Genomic DNA, 17,811 nt, shown 5'->3' with positions numbered 1-17,811 from the left:
GTAAAAAATCTAAAAATTATTCATATCTACAATGCTCCTGAATGAAACAAATATTTGTTTATCTTCAATATTACATTTTAAAGAGATAAAAATACATCTTTAAAATCCTGTTAAAAATACGCATTCCAAAATTTATGACAACAAAAGAATGTTCAAATATATTCTTCTAATAAAACTGGTTTTAAAATCAACATTTTTAGATAAGTATTTATCATTTTTGGCTTGCTTAAACTAACCATATAATATTACGCAGAGAGAAAGGGGACAATGGGCTGTTTATTACACTTGTCCCAAAATTTTGATATTGACGTTTTCTTATTCGTTAGCTTAAGAACTTAGGGGACTTTAATAAATTTTGATTGGCTGCTTCATTAAGTTAAGTGTCTAAATGTTTCAACCACTACTTTTACAGAAGGGATAATTTTGTATATAAACATTGGGGATGTACATCAACTTATCGGACATTGTCTTATCCCTTTAGATCCCTGATATTACGTAACAATCCGTTTCTATTTATACAACTTGTATTTTATTTTCTAGGTGCGGAGCATCTCTATTAGTTTTCTTTTTCTCTCAATTGACCGACATTTTCAAGTACTACAGATATTAGACTATTAGAATAGACGATTAATATTTTACTGTAAAGTGTAAAATGCATCATATAGTTAATGTTAAAATTACTAGGTAATACTTCAATATTCTTAATGAATATGAAAAGAACCTACAGTATTAATATATGTAGCGGCTCTAACCGAACAAGCCTAAAACCTCCTTAAATTAGCGCTCAAAAGTTTTGATTTAATTGTCATTTTTTGTTTTAAAAATTAATTTCTAAAGTTTTATAATTATTAATCTCTTTATCTAGGTACTTAGGTATCTATTTTAAATCACAATACAAAATAAACTTGAATTTTCTCCAAATATTTGCGGAATTTGATCTAAAAGTAGGAGGATGTTAATTTGGGCGTGAGAACAACCCCAGCCCCCTTTTTTGTTCCCCAGCATCCCTTTTCAATTTTCACCCCCATCCCTGCATTTTTAAGCATAAGACTGAAATATTTGAAATTCAAGTTTTAGTCGACCTCTCTTTTTTTTGCCCTTTCTCCATTATCCCCATTCCCTTTTTTTCTTCATCCCCATAAGTCTTTAAGATTTTGACAGTTTTCTTACTTGAAAAGAATTTACAAGGGCAAAATTCTAAATTCTTTCTCGACATTTTCAGACATAAATTCTTGTTTTCAATAATGGCCTTTATAACTTTAAAAAGCCATGAAAAATGAAATTTTTTACTTAAACATGAAAGATATTCAAATAGTCATGACTTATATCTATAATACTAGGTACTGAAAAATGCATAATACTCTGTAAAGGCGAAAAATTCCCCCTCCAAGATATGTACATATATGTATATATCTACATAAAAATACATATATATATATGTATACAAAGACAAAGAGAAAAATGTTTAGTTGAGAGTCCCAACATAAACACTAAAAATGCCTGGAATGCGGCGCACTCACTCGTTCAAGTGTCCACAAAAACCCGCCAAATATCCACGTTAGCAAAAACGTGCTTATAATTCATCTGCATTTGTGAAAAAATCTTCCAAAAATTATTTTACCCCAATTTTTTCAAAATCGACTTTGAAGATTTTTAAAGAATTTTTGTCCCCTATATTTTTTTTGTAATTGTAAATGAACTTCAATCGGGTTAGGTAAGAACAGGGTCTAATAGTGAGAATTCGGAATAAAGAGAGATAAATGTAGAGTGGGGGGGGGGGGGGAGGACAAAAGAGGCGTACAGTGTAAAGAGGGGAAAGAAATTAAGGGGGGTTATTATGTATACATTTTTCTCTTGGCAAAAAAGACGTTGGTATGTTTAGCTGCTAGATATTACAATTTAACTTGGGAATGGCGGGGGGGAGGGAAGGGGGAGTTGTGGGGGGCGAGAATTTGTGGAATGTGGGGGGCAAAGGGGGCAGGTAGGCAAAAAAATAGAATGGACTTTACAAACGGATGAACGCACTACAAGCATTGCACAAAAAAGAGGTGGAATTTAAGCACGGCGAACTAACACCGTTGACATGTAAAAAGGGGACAGGGCAAATGAAAAAAAAAACGGCTGGTGAGTTCTATTTTTGTGACATTCCTTAGCAACTGAATCATTTTGCCACAAACAGATATTTGCCAAAAAATGTTTTGTTTTTTCGCATTTTCAAAAGCAAAGCTGCTCCATAATCGATTTTAAATGTAAGATTAGGTATAAAGAATTTGATTTGTTTGACACTTAAAAAAGTTTTGGCCTACAATTGAAATTCTACCAAATATAACTATTAGCTTTTTTCAGTTAAGTATTTTTTTATAAAATGCAATCTTTGTTTATTCCTCTTTCTGAACCCTTTTTCTAATTCCTAATTAGTTTAAGCCCTACAAATAACCCGTTGTGCACATTTCATCCAACCAATTAAGTATTTTAAGTGGTCTTTAAAGAAGAAATTACTTTGGACAAAATGTATTACAAAAGTCTTTAAAAAAATTAATGTGTTGTTCTTAAACGTGGTTTTATTGAAACACAAAATGTAAACATACTACTCAAGGGCTATAAATATAAAACACTTAATGTTACATCACATTTTAAAGAGATTTTTATATCTGTAAGAAGGTATTTATAAATAACTGGACGATAGGTAGATTTTTTGATTTTATAAAGGTTTAGACATAATTTTCCAGTATAGCTTCTGAACCGTATTCATTGAAAAATCATATAACTAATGTACAGTCAATTTTCCGCAAATATTAAAATAAAACTCAAACAATTAATACCAGTTTTGTTAGGCCCCTCAAGGCTAACAAAAAATGTTTAAAGGGGGAAGGCGAAAGTGACACTTTTTGAAACCAAAACTAAAAGTCAAAGGAACTCGACTAAAAAAAGAGTTACAGGTCTGACATTTTGCATGGCAGTTGCTTTATAGGGGTACAATATGGAACTGTGAAGAAACGGCGTCACAACCGCCGAAAACCGCCGAGAAAAGGCAAAAAAAAATTCGGCGGGAAACGGCGGTTTTCGGCGGTTGCACCGCCGTTTCTTCACAGTTCCATATTTTACCCCTATAAAGCAACTGCCATGCAAAATCTCAGACCTGTAACTCTTTTTTTTAGTTGAGTTCCTTTGTTGACTTTTAGTTTTGGTTTCAAAAAGTGTCACTTTCGCCCCCCCCCCCTTTTAAAATTTTCATTTCAATAACCGCAGAAGGCTGTCTATAATACGATGCTATCAATAACTATTCTACCTACCTATTTACAAATACTTTAATTGCACAAAAAAAATGTTTAAACAAATGAAATATAAATACCACCATCACGCTCCAATTAGCAATGTTTGGGGCGTTTTCTACCAAATTTTGGTTTACTGCATTTGTTGGTTTGTTCAAAAAAAGATTTTTTACGAAGCTGAAAATTTTTTTATTTGGAATTTCGAAATTTAGGTATAATATCTTGATTAGGTATATATCTTGAATATATATCACTTGAAAAATGATTCATTTAAACCAAATGACTAGAGAAAAACATTTGAAGTAATTTACAGAAAAATATACCTAGTGTAAATCAACTTAATTTTTAACGTTAAAATTAAGATTGTTAACAATCACCAAATATTACATTTTCCCAATCTAAATGGTATAGGTATGTTTTAAACTTTTAAAATCAATCAACAAACAGACAAACATGAATTTAGAGGCTATTGTTTTAGGGGTCCTGGGGCCGGGGCCATACAATGACGGGAAAGCATATAAAACATTAGAGAATTTAGTCATAACGATAAACTTAAATGAAATCAATACAAGCTCATGAAAAATAAAAGCCTTTTCAAAAATTTTCATTTAAATTTTGAAAATAGTTAAAAACATTTGATTCATGATTGGCATTTAAATAAATCAATGGGATATGTCCAAACCTTGTTTCACACAAAAGATCTGATAACTGTAAGGAAAGAGAAATGATTACAAATTTTTTAATGTTGTTATTACCAGTTTTTATTAAAATTCTTATTTAAAAAAAAAAAAATTTCTATTAGAACTTCAATTTTTGTGACTACTAATGGCACAATCAAAGAGAGAGGAAGGTGGGAGTTTTCCTCAAACGTGCCAGAATTTTTTTTAAAAATAGGGTTTCCTAAATCCTAAGTCTAACCCCTGTTGGGCCTATGCCTGCTCTGCCCTGACCCTACCCTGCGGGGCTACCAAGTCCTCAATATAACATAACCTGGCCTACTCTAACATAAAGTAACAAATACAAAAACGAAAAACTAACCTCCTCCCCTTGTTTTCAATTTATTTTATATATAAGGGTCTAGGGGGGGTGGGGGGGGAGGTTCAGTGCTACACTGGCACTTTGAGTGATAATACCAAAATAATTTTGTTAAAGACTATCCTTGTCCAAAAATCTGTTTCGTTTCTACCACGACCAGGCCTGCATTTGAAAAGTCATCCATTTGAATTTTAATCTTTTGTTGAATCAAATAAAATTGAGATATTTCCATACATTATTACTTCTAGCGCGGCTACTCTGTAGGTAATAAAGGAATATCTGTTCGTCCGCCTGTGAACGAGACTTGTCTTATTTTTATGTCAATTATCATTGCTGCTCATTTCGAAAATTACTAAAAATGGGACACCTGCTATACATTTAACTTAATCATAGAATTCCTCTTAACAACAAATACTAGGGTAAGGGGGGGGAAATTTCGGTTTTTTTTCGTTTTTTTGAAAAAAAATGGGGTAAATATTAATATTTTCAAATGAAACCAAGACCAGTAGAAAGCTTACGGAAAGGACTATCAGGTCCTAAAAGGACATTATCCTAGGACTTTTAGAAGTTGGCCGAAATTGACCGCAAAAAAGTTACCGATATTTCCCCACCACCGGGGGAAATATCGGTAATTTTTTTCAACCTAAAAAAAATCGATGAAAAACGGCCAAACGGCCAGTCGAACATAAATAATCATAATTAGTATAGGTTATAGGGATTATCCACAAAAAGTTTCATAATGATCGGACTATTCCTTCTATGTTAAAAATGAATTGTTTTGAAAGACGCGAATTTTCGATTTTTTTTTTCGAAATTTTTTTTTTTAAAAACTTAAAATTAATATAAGAAAAAAACGTATTTTATTACTTTTTAGGCCTGATCCTAAAAAAGCTCACATTGAACTATAGATTTAGCCCAAAAAACATGAAAATTGATTAAAAATTGACCTCAAAAATTGAATTTGAAGCAAAAGTGTCATCTTTGCAAAAAATCTTGACTACATTTTAACCTTAAAAAAATCGATGAAAAAAGGCCAAACGACCAAACAAGCGTAATAAATCATAATTAGTATAGGTGATTGGGATTAACCACAAAAAAATTCATAAAGATCGGACTATTCCTCCTATGTCAAAAATATTTTTTTTTCAAAGGACCAGAAATTTTGATTTTTTCCTCGCAAAATTTTGATTCAAAAAATAAAATTAATTTTTTTTTTGTTTTTTATCTGTTCTATTCATTTTTAGGCCTAATTCTTAAAAAGTCCATATGGAATAATAGATTTGACAAAAGAAAACCTGAAAACATGACCTTAAAAGTTGAATTTTAATTTCTTTTGAAATTACCGATTTTTCCCCCAGCGCCAACTTTGGTCATTTTTGAAAAAAATATTGACCCGATTTTAAAGCTCTCAACGGATTTGGAAAAAGCGGGCAATTTCTAGTTCTAAAAGTTTTTCAGATCAGCTCTAGGTCTTACCAATTTTTGTGTAGGTCGATCTTTACACACCTACTAAAAAATTTTTGGAAAAAAAAAATTTTTCGTCCGACTTTGAGACCCAATAAGTACCCTTAATATTCATCTCACAAAAAATTCATTTTATACTTTTTTGTAGGCAATTTAATAAGGAACAAATTTGCTTTTATGTTTTTTTCTGTCATTTGAAAGGAACATGGAGAAAAAGGTCATTTAATGAAGGTAGGTCGAAATTACCGAGAATAGCCCCTTACCGAAACTTCCCCCCCCTTACCCTACAGTTTATCTTAATCAAAAGTAATAAATTCCGTAGATATACAAATGAATAATTTAATTATGAATAAATAATTTGACATCATGAGTAAACAAATAATAAATATTTATCAAATCTGGAAGAAAGAGATAGTTAAATTCCACATTCAATAACCAAAAATAGTTGGATTTGTCTCATATATTAATGTAAATTTTTTATCATTTTGACTGTATAGGGTAAGGGGGGGGGGGAAGTTTCGGTAAGGGGCTATTCTCGGTAATTTCGACCTACCTTCATTAAATGACCTTTTTCTCCATGTTCCTTTCAAATGACAGAAAAAAACATAAAAGCAAATTTGTTCCTTATTAAATTGCCTACAAAAAAGTATAAAATGTTTTGTGAGATGAATATTAAGGGTACTTATTGGGTCTCAAAGTCGGACGAAAATTTTTTTTTTCCATAAATTTTTTAGTAGGTGTGTAAAGATCGACCTACACAAAAATTGGTAAGACCTAGAGCTGATCTGAAAAACTTTTTGAACTAGAAATTGCCTGCTTTTTCCAAATCCGTTGAGAGCTTTAAAATCGGGTTAATATTTTTTTCAAAAATGACCAAAGTTGGCGCCGGGGGAAAAATCGGTAATTTCAAAAGAAATTAAAATTCAACTTTTAAGGTCATGTTTTCATGTTTTCTTTTGTCAAATCTATTATTCCATATGGACTTTTTAAGAATTTGGCCTAAAAATGAATAGAACAGATAAAAAACAAAAAAATTAATTTTATTTTTTGAATCAAAATTTTGCGAGGAAAAAATCAAAATTTCTGGTCAAATGAAAAAAAAATATTTTTGACATGAATTTTTTTGTGGTTAATCCCAATCACCTATACTAATTATGATTTATTACGCTTGTTTGGTCGTTTGGCCTTTTTTCATCGATTTTTTTAAGGTTAAAATGTAGTCAAGATTTTTTGCAAAGATGACACTTTAGCTTCAAATTCAATTTTTGAGGTCAATTTTTAATCAATTTTCATGTTTTTTGGGCTAAATCTATAGTTCAATGTGAGCTTTTTTAGGATCAGGCCTAAAAAGTAATAAAATACGTTTTTTTCTTATATTAATTTTAAGTTTTTTAAAAAAAAATTTTCGAAAAAAAAAATCGAAAATTCGCGTCTTTCAAAAAAATTCATTTTTAACATAGAAGGAATAGTCCGATCATTATGAAACTTTTTGTGGATAATCCCTATAACCTATACTAATTATGATTATTTATGTTCGACTGGCCGTTTGGCCGTTTTTCATCGATTTTTTTTAGGTTGAAAAAAATTACCGATATTTCCCCCGGTGGTGGGGAAATATCGGTAACTTTTTTGCGGTCAATTTCGGCCAACTTCTAAAAGTCCTAGGATAATGTCCTTTTAGGATCTGATAGTCCTTTCCGTAAGCTTTCTACTGGTCTTGGTTTCATTTGAAAATATTAATATTTACCCCATTTTTTTTTTAAAAAAACCGAAATTCCCCCCCCCCCCTTAACCTAGTACCTAGGTGAAAATTCATCGAAATATATTTCTAAAATAAATTGACTTTTTACTCCAGTGCATTTATCTTAACAAACAAATTCTAGCCTACATAACAGTGATTTTATTCCAAAGAAAATTTAATGTATTTTAGTACAAACAAAACGGGGGTAAACATAACGATCACTAAATTACTGTTTAACACACAAAAATAATGTAAATACAGAATGTTATTAGGAATTTATAATCAAAGTTCCGGGGAAAAAATATAAAGTTGTAAAACTAATTAAAAATTATTATGCGTTTAATTGCAGTGTTTTACACATTATAAACGAAAATATTCATTTATTTAAAGGTACAATTATAAGTAATATTTTAACATGCTTACTAATAGTTTATATTGTAGGCTTTTTATTCCATGAAAAATAAATAGATAGAAGAAGGTCATATAGGATTTCAAAGAAATTAGTACTTTTAGAAATGACTATAGGTATATTTTATTTCGTACTTTAGCATCTACATATTTCCTTTTAAATTGGGCTTAATAATGTTTTCTTAGACTCGTACTATTAAACCGATTAGTGTAGACTAATCTACATATTTTTAAAACAAGTATTACGAACATTTGTTTCTGATAATAAGTAGAATCTTTATTTGTATAGGTATGATTTTTTAAAATTAAGACTTTAAAATTGAACTTGTGAAACATACCTAGGTACCTACCTATGTCTTCTCTATTTTTACCATATCTGCATATTTACAATCATGATTTCTATCAATTGAATATATTGATAATTTTCTATAAAATTGTGATTTTTAACTATCACAAATAGGGTAAGGGGGGGGAAGTTTCGGTAAGGGGCTATTCTCGGTAATTTCGACCTACCTTCATTAAATGACCTTTTTCTCCATGTTCCTTTCAAATGACAGAAAAAAACATAAAAGCAAATTTGTTCCTTATTAAATTGCCTACAAAAAAGTATAAAATGAATTTTTTGTGAGATGAATATTAAGGGTACTTATTGGGTCTCAAAGTCGGACGAAAAATTTTTTTTTTCAAAAAATTTTTTAGTAGGTGTGTAAAGATCGACCTACAAAAAAATTGGTAAGCCCTAGAGCTGATCTGAAAAACTTTTTGAACTAGAAATTGCCCGCTTTTTCCAAATCCGTTGAGAGCTTTAAAATCGGGTTAATATTTTTTTCAAAAATGACCAAAGTTGGCGCCGGGGGAAAAATCGGTAATTTCAAAAGAAATTAAAATTCAACTTTTAAGGTCATGTTTTCATGTTTTCTTTTGTCAAATCTATTATTCCATATGGACTTTTTAAGAATTAGGCCTAAAAATGAATAGAACAGATAAAAAACAAACAAAAAAATTAATTTTATTTTTTGAATCAAATTTTTGCGAGGAAAAAATCAAAATTTCTGGTCCTTTGAAAAAAAATATTTTTGACATAGGAGGAATAGTCCGATCTTTATGAATTTTTTTGTGGTTAATCCCAATCACCTATACTAATTATGATTTATTACGCTTGTTTGGTCGTTTGGCCTTTTTTCATCGATTTTTTTAAGGTTAAAATGTAGTCAAGATTTTTTACAAAGATGACACTTTTGCTTCAAATTCAATTTTTGAGGTCAATTTTTAATCAATTTTCATGTTTTTTGGGCTAAATCTATAGTTCAATGTGAGCTTTTTTAGGATCAGGCCTAAAAAGTAATAAAATACGTTTTTTTCTTATATTAATTTTAAGTTTTTTAAAAAAAATTTTTCGAAAAAAAAATCGAAAATTCGCGTCTTTCAAAAAATTCATTTTTAACATAGAAGGAATAGTCCGATCATTATGAAACTTTTTGTGGATAATCCCTATAACCTATACTACTTATGATTATTTATGTTCGACTGGCCGTTTGGCCGTTTTTCATCGATTTTTTTTAGGTTGAAAAAAATTACCGATATTTCCCCCGGTGGTGGGGAAATATCGGTAACTTTTTTGCAGTCAATTTCGGCCAACTTCTAAAAGTCCTAGGATAATATCCTTTTAGGACCTGATAGTCCTTTCCGTAAGCTTTCTACTGGTCTTGGTTTCATTTGAAAATATTAATATTTACCCCATTTTTTTTCAAAAAAACCGAAAAAAAACCGAAATTTCCCCCCCCTTACCCTATATTTTACTGAAAATCCGTGAGGTCTTTTGGTATTAAATTAACTTTAATCTAATTTTTACCTAAGAAGTTTAAATCATAAAATAAACTTCATAGAACCTTTAATTTTAAAAATTAAACAATAAACCTCTAAGGATTTTTAAAAAAACATCTAGGTATACTCCTTTGCTATAAGATCAAGAGCAGTAAACTTGGGGATTCCCATACAGTTTAACATTCCCAAATATTAAACAACACAGACACACTCATACACACACACAAACACACACACACTAAGAAACTGAAAACTACACGTAAGTGTGCATCTTATATTTTCTTAAGAAAAAATTCCTACAAGTAGAAAATCAAGTAATGATATTTTAGCTTAGAGTACTTAGCTATAGACGTTAGTATGGGCTCTGTTTTTCAGGGAATATGCATTTTGGTATTGATGACTTTTTTACAAAAAAAACCTGAGTTACTCAACATTTTTTCTTTGAAGTAAAGCCCAGTTCTTTAAAGGTAAACACAGTTTCATGTTAAATTGGGTGTGCAGTAAATATTTGTGTATGTGACAGATTTTCATTTTAGTGTTTCTAGATGTAATTTGAATAAAGAATAATTTTGCACATTTTCTAAAAGTCCGTAGATACTGCGCAGCTTCTCGCAGTTCAAAACGATTCGCATTTTTTTAAACATTTAATATTTATTAAGCAGTTCCCCATCATATCGCATATGAACCACAATAAAACTTTTTTTTTAATGGTACTTTTAATGCTTATTTAAGGTTACGAGAGCACCGCGGGGATGGTACCCAAATACGAGTTAAAGCCCCCGTAGGGTCTAGAAACGAGTTTTATAAGTTAAGAGTGCAGGTTGATGGTCAACAAATTTAAGCAAAGGACATTTTATTGTTTTGAATTTTCATAAACTGGATTAAAGTTTACTAGGTATTAACTTATATCATAGTTTTTGTTGTTTCTTTTGAGAACATAATCGTTATTTCTAGAGAAAAATCACCACAAGCCTAAAAAATAATCATGAAGGCACAAAAATTCCTTAGAAATTGTTTTTCTTTTAATCTTTCCCCCATATGTATCCAAGTTTTCTCAACAAATTTCTCATACCTTTGATGTTTTTTTCTTACTTTCTCAAGTTGTTCATTAGGTAAGGACCTAAAATTCTTTTGCTTTTCGTCATTCTGAATTCATTATTTATATAAGAAAAACAGGACAATTATGTACATTATTAGAAGTAGTATGAACAGGTACTTAACATTGTAAATATGTATAATCTAAATTTTGGCTGGCAATGTCCATAAATCAATAGATATTATTGTTCATTCAAACTTAAATTCCGTCAAAAAATGAGGAAATCCTTTTTTAACTATATTTTAATTGTGGACAAGAACTACTTAAAAAGAAGCTACTCTCTTTATAAGGTCAGGTAAAGGTCTCAGTGAGTCAAGTTATTTGATGAGTTAACAATAATTTTAGCCATCTTATCGTGAAATGAGTAACGTTCAAAAAATGCTGAAAATGTGAAACAATTAGAATATAATACCCCATTTTTCAAGTAATCAAAAAACCTAGATGATAAAAATAAACTATAGCATAGGCCATCTGGTTTTTAAGCACTGAAATGTTTTATCATAGAAAAAGTAAAAAAAATAGGGGAGGTTTAAGTAAAAAGGCAGGTGGTCCTAACAAATATCTAATTAAAATAGGGGACGCCTTACCAATATGCTTCTATTTTTAATTAGTTACTAAATTTATTTATCTTATTAAAATATTGACTGAAACATAGCAGCAATAAAAAGCTAAAATAATATCTATACAAGATTTTAAAAATACAGTAAAAGTTAAGATATCTTTTGGGTGGGAGGGAAGTTATACGCTATGACATTCGCTGGCTACAACTTTGGGGATTAATATTAAAGCTTGGTTGGTTTCTTCAATATATCAGTGTCCAAACTTTTCATCAAATAAATTAAATCAAAAGAAGTAATAATTTTGTTCATCATCATTGAGAATGTATATCAAGAGAGGTGTAGGTTTCTGGTAAAATCCGTAAAGGTTAGGTATGTGTTATAAGTTAAAAACAGTAGTAGAACGATAAAAATTTATGTTAACTTTTTAAATTTTTTTTGTCTTTATTTTTTTTCAATAAGAAATACACATATTTAGTGAAAATTATCGTTCTTCCATTATTTTTAAGCCTTAAACAAACACCTTTGCGGATTCTACCAGAAACCTTCCCCTCTCTTTATCGTCCATTGTCTTATCTTATCCCTCTAGATCCCTGAATATTAAGGTACCAAATTAAATCAAAATATCACTTTATAGTCCGGTCTTCCTAAGGAGAAAAAAGAAAAGACAATATCTTTGTGTTATTTACGGACATACTGACAAAAATGTTTTTATCTTATAACTGCGCTAATAAAAAATTATCAAATGTGTTGTAAAATAAAATAAAATAAAAAATCCCAATATATTGCGTAATGAAATAATAAATATTTTCAAATGGAAATCTGCCAAAAATTTGTAAGGTTGGAAATCATGGAGCGAAACAGTACACAAAAATAAAATCAAATCATTGGAATGTTTATAAAACAAGGACAAAAAAATACATCAAAATAAATACCTATTGAAAGAATAAAGAAAAAACCTAAACCATTAGGTAGGTATTAGATAGTTTTGAGTACATTTCACAAATTCATTTCTAGGTAGCCAAAAATGTAAAAGAAAGATTTCGAATATTTCAATATAATCTGTTTTTATGGCTATTGCGTTGGTAGGATATCGTTTTCCCAAGCAAGCTGTGTGAGAATTTTTAAAACCAGTAATAAAATCTACCAATTTGATCTAAAATGGGTCAGACAAAAAAGGGGATTGATTTCGTAAGTCTTCTATCATAGTAATTCGAGGTTATTTTTTGGGAATAGTTGGTTAAGATATGAAAAAATAACTGGCCTATAATAGGACGACCCACATTGTCTAAATATACGCATTCATAATCATACATAGATCCACTTTATGTATAAATACATAAGAAATATTAAACTCTCTCACTCACACACACACACACACACACACGCAGCAGAAGTTGTAGAAAAAGAGAAAGAGAGTGAGATAGGCTATACACATATAGATGGTATGGACACATACATAATGTGGGGGGAGGAGGGGGCCTGCTACACTTCCATAAAAGAGGGAGGAGATGTAGTATTAGTCTACGCGCACAGGCCCTATACTAAGTCTCCCTATAATAACTTGCATATTTTCCGCTAGAGGACTCACTGTTATACTCACTCTCTCTCTCTCTTGCCATCTCCCAATAACACGGTTGCCAAAAGGCTCATTTCATTGACATGTTAAAATATAAAACTACATTTTTATTTGTTTAAATCTTGTAAATGTATGAATAAGAAAAGAAAATTTATGCTTAATAGATTTGAATCCCATCCTATTTATTCTGTGCTACGAGAGACAAAATCTGTCTTTAAGATTTGAAGTACTAAAACAATCGATCATTCGTAATAAGATTAATGATATTCTTGTTTATATCCAAAATATTTTAATTTCTAAAGCCAAAAAATTGGACTATCTTTTCATCGTAGATAGATGGTTATACCATAATTGAACATTTAGAATGAATGGATGAATGAAGAAAAGTTCAAAATTGGCCCTATAAGGGTAGAGGCAGCAAGCAGTGTGACACACCAAATAAGGCCAACACAAGAATTTAGAAAATTTCTTAGGTCTGTGTGAAAACTGTTAAATTAATCTAGACGTGCCGATAGATTGATAACAATAATTTGGGTGATATAAGAATTAAAATAAAAATAGAATGATTTATAATTTTGAATCATTCTTCTTTATAAGGTTTATCCATAGGTACCCGAACTGTTACATAATATCTAATTCACAAACAAATCTAAATTTATTTTAATTGACTTTACATTTACAGTCTAATTTTATTAAACTAGATAGACAACACATATTTTAATTAACACAATGAGTTGTCATTTTTAAGCTGATGAATTATTTACGTACTACTAATGACTATTAACAAAATAAACTTTTTCGTTGCTTGAATTTATAGCCGCGTAGCTACTCTATTTATAGAATTTTTCCGTCTGTACATCCAAGGGTTCTAATAATTACGAATTAATAAAAAATAAATACAATAATTACGAATGTAACTTTATTGCTATTTGACAAAATTTAAAGAATTTTTAGATTAAATAAACTAACTAACAAGAATAACATATCCAATTATTTATTGACAAATAGAGCTTATATTGTTGTCATGTTATCGCTACACTACTTTGAATCGTACTTGTTAATGTTTTTAAAATTTTATTATTGCAGTTTAGAAATAAACTAGAAATTCAAATGTCAACTTTAAATGGGTAAAACTGAAAAATATTAATGTTGTTTTAAATCCTCGTTTTTCAGTCAACGATTAGATCATATTTTAGATGATTTTAATCAATCAAAAAAAATATTTTTTACATAGGTACTTTTAAACCAATAAAGTTATGGCTAAATCACTTTTAATCTTTCAATTTATCTTCTTAATTTGAGCAACTACATCAAATTTTAAAAATGGGTTGATTGAGCTTTGATGTTTAATAAAAACATTTAAATTCTTAAGGTGTTAAATTCAATCAAAGTTATTTCAGTTTGATTTTTTGAAGGGCAAATAAATGGTACCAATTATGATAAGTCCAAATGTCAAAAAAATGTGTAAAAACCATTTGGCAACTGCTAGCCCTCTGGCATTCTTTCCATCCCTGCCCCTTAATTCCCATCTACCCCCAAAAAATTCTCACGAGTCCCTCCCCGCAATTGGCAAGGGCACCCACCCTTCACCTCCTATCATTAACTCCTTCACCCCCCCCCCCCTCCCCAGAAATCCCTTTTCTAAATCTCTCTTCTGCAAGAAATCCCTAAAAACAACAACAAAAAATGTTCCAAATAAAAATATAAGAAAATCTACAAAATAAAAAAATGTTCTAAACTTAAAAAATCTTAAAAATCTTTTGCAACAAATTCTAAAACATTTTTATGTTAAAAAAATCGACAAATAAATATTCTTTGGTTATAATAAATGAACATACATTGTGCTATAGGTACTCTAACACACGCAAAACAGGTTAAGAACATCTATCCATCTCTCTCTCTCTCTTCTGGATATATTATTTGGCCAAGTCCCTCTCAAATTAATAATTCTAAGAACCAAAATCTTTCTTCTCTACCTATCTTTTTACATGGCATAAAATATTATCGCAATATTTTTAAAAGATTCATAGGTATGAAAAAAAAAATCAACAAAGATTAACGCAGATAATATTAGAATATTCCCAATTACAAATTGGCTGTCAAAATTAATATAAATAGGACCTTAAATGTCTTTTATAAAAATATGCAATACTCGGTAGTCTTTATAATTTTAAATGTTTAATGTTTTTGGGTGGATTTAGGCTACTTTCTAGATATCAAACACCCTCTCCTAGAGGCTAGGAGCGAAAAATCAAATATAAAGTTTAAAATAGTAAAGGTTTTGGTTTGTAGCAAAAGATAACGAAAACGGCTGATTGTTGAATTAAATTTTCCCGGAGAAAACTTATACACCAACTAATATTGATTTAAGGCTATTTTCTTATCCTATAACAAATCCCAATAAAACTAGGGGCGCAGCAGCTAGTATTAACTAAATATAGCGAATGAGCATTTAATAACATTCGTATGTAACCAATTGAGCATTTACTTCAAGATAATCAGAAAAGCTTAATATTTGGCATTAGTCAATATTGACGGGCCAAAGTTAACACCCTTACATAGAAAATTGGTAAAAGTCCAACTAGATTACGACAGACATAGCTATTGAAAAAAAATGTTAAATAATATTGAAAGTACGCAAAAAAAATGGCTTACCTATCTCTGGGATCTACCCAAGTCGTGGCGTGATTATTATGGTCAATATAGTAAACATTCCCGTCATAATCACGCCCCAAATCCCATCCTCTCGGTAACGGCAGATCGCTACCCTCGCTGACAACGGTATTTGTCGTTAAATCGCCGACGGATGACGTTGAATAGGACTGATTCAACTGGTTGTTGTAGATATGACTGGTGCTACCAGCCAGCGACGGGTGGCTGCTGATGTTTGTCTGCTGCCCGGGAGAGCTGCTGCTGCTCAGGCAGGCTCGGGGCATAGAAATCACGTTCGGCGGCTAAGAAAACCGCCGATGCAAATATTTAATTTGAATCTAACCATTTATTTCTTTTTAACCTGGTAAAACAGAGTAGGCCACTTTATGGAATTTTTAAATGATCACGTTTAACTTTTGCCACATTATTAAGCTGTGTGTATATTTGTACAATTTATTATTTACAAAAACACTATAACCTATGTTTTGATGTATAATTGAAACTTTCAGTCTCCTCACTGCATAAAGATTTGAGGTAAACTAGTAACTAATAGCTCAGTGCGGCCAAGTCTCAAAAACAAATTTCCCCTTTCTCCGCATTCCAATGATTTTAAGAACTAAAAAATTCCCCACCAATAAATCATAACATAATGATTATTTTACCTATTAACCCTTCTCGTTTTCATAATAAAACTATTTTCAGCAAATTTTAGAGGCAAAAAGTTTTAATATTTTGAGCAGTATTTTACATAAGGGGAATTGAATTTATAAAACGGTTGGCCTGCCCGTTCAGTAGGCATATTTACGTAGGTCGTGCCGCGCCATAAATTCCCGTGACGTCACAGTACCCCATCAGCTATAGCCCTCTTCTCTACCCTTTGTCACCTATTCCCACCTCTCATTCTGCAACCACTAACCCCTTCTAAGACGGATATTTTTCGCTGTTATTGCAATTTGACCTTAGTCAGCTTTTTAGACTAGCTGACTCATATTTAAAGACTTAGACTCAAAATTAATTTTTTGAAGGACAAAGCATAAGCAAAATAAAATTTAAAAAAAATCAAATACATAATTGAAATTAATTAAGCTTTGAAGTATTTTTGTTACCATATAATGTTTTACCAATAGGTTTCGTGATTTTTAATAAAAATAAGGATGATAACATCCATAAAAGCGAAGCTCTGAAACGGTAGGACAACCGAACATTAGCTCTTGTATAGTGTCAGAACTGAGTATACAAAATATAATTATATAAGTTTTGACAAAATTATACGTAAATTTGTTGCAAAACTTCTTAAATACAGAATTCTGTTTAAGGACACATGACATTATTAAGACTTGTTTACAGAGATGCTTCGCTTAAAATATTATACCTTGTTATAATAGGAATCAGAAATCCTAAAATCAGCTCAATCGGATGATTTTATCATATAAAAAATTGTTGTTAAAAAGAAAAAAAAATCAACATGTTAAAAATGAACGTACGGACATTCTGGTAACAATTGTAGAGTTGGTACGCTTTCTAAACCGTACCTAACTACTACAGGAATCATCATGCAAAGTTTGAAATCGATAGGACAATTCTAACATACATAAACTGACGGAAAAAGCTATCCGTTACGGTCGGACTAACCGACCAATTATAGAAAATCTTCGCTTTTAAAAATACAATAATATCACGCCACTTAGAATTAAATTTCTCTATAAAAGTAGGGGTACCCAGCGCCCCTAGAATCTAGAATGATTTAAAGCAATTTATAAAAAAACAAGGATGACAACTTCCATAAAAGCGAAGCTCTGAAACGGTAGGACAAACGGACATTAACACTTGTATAGTGTCAGAATTGAATAATCAGAATATAAATGAATAAGAGTCAAAGCAAAATTGTTAGTGAATTTGTCGAAAAACTTCTTAATACAAGAAAATGTTTATGGACATACATACATTTTTAGGACTTAATTAAAGAGTTGCTTTGCTTATAATATTGTACTTTGTTGTCCCATGAATCAGTATACCAAAAATCAGAACAATCTGATTATTAGATCACATAAAAATTTGTTGTTAAAAAAGTAAAAAATCAACATGTTTAAAATGGACTTACGGACATTCTGGTAATTATTATAGAGTTGCTACGCTTTCTAAATCATACTTAACTACTAAAGGAATTACCATGCAAAGGTTGA

The 17,811-nt window shown here is 30.5% G+C and overlaps 1 protein-coding gene across 3 annotated transcripts in view; it reads right to left on the bottom strand.

The window, feature by feature from the left end:
- The window catches only part of kibra (WW and C2 domain containing protein kibra), a 58,886-nt gene extending 42,708 nt beyond the window's left edge, over positions 1-16,178 (bottom strand). For all 3 annotated transcript variants that reach the window (XR_013879798.1, XM_080161281.1, XM_080161282.1), the window contains exon 1: positions 15,632-16,178. Coding sequence is in view for 2 of the 3 variants with exons in the window: in XM_080161281.1 (XP_080017407.1) it covers positions 15,632-15,912 (281 nt within the window). In the remaining variant the exon portion in view is untranslated. The remainder of the gene's footprint in view (positions 1-15,631) is intronic.
- Positions 16,179-17,811: the final 1,633 nt, after the last annotated feature.

Source organism: Acartia tonsa, chromosome 5 (assembly GCF_053477335.1).
Source record: "Acartia tonsa isolate MP-2025a chromosome 5, ASM5347733v1, whole genome shotgun sequence".
NCBI classification, from domain to species: Eukaryota; Metazoa; Arthropoda; class Copepoda; order Calanoida; family Acartiidae; genus Acartia; species Acartia tonsa.
This window is presented reverse-complemented; position numbering and strand designations above follow the sequence as displayed.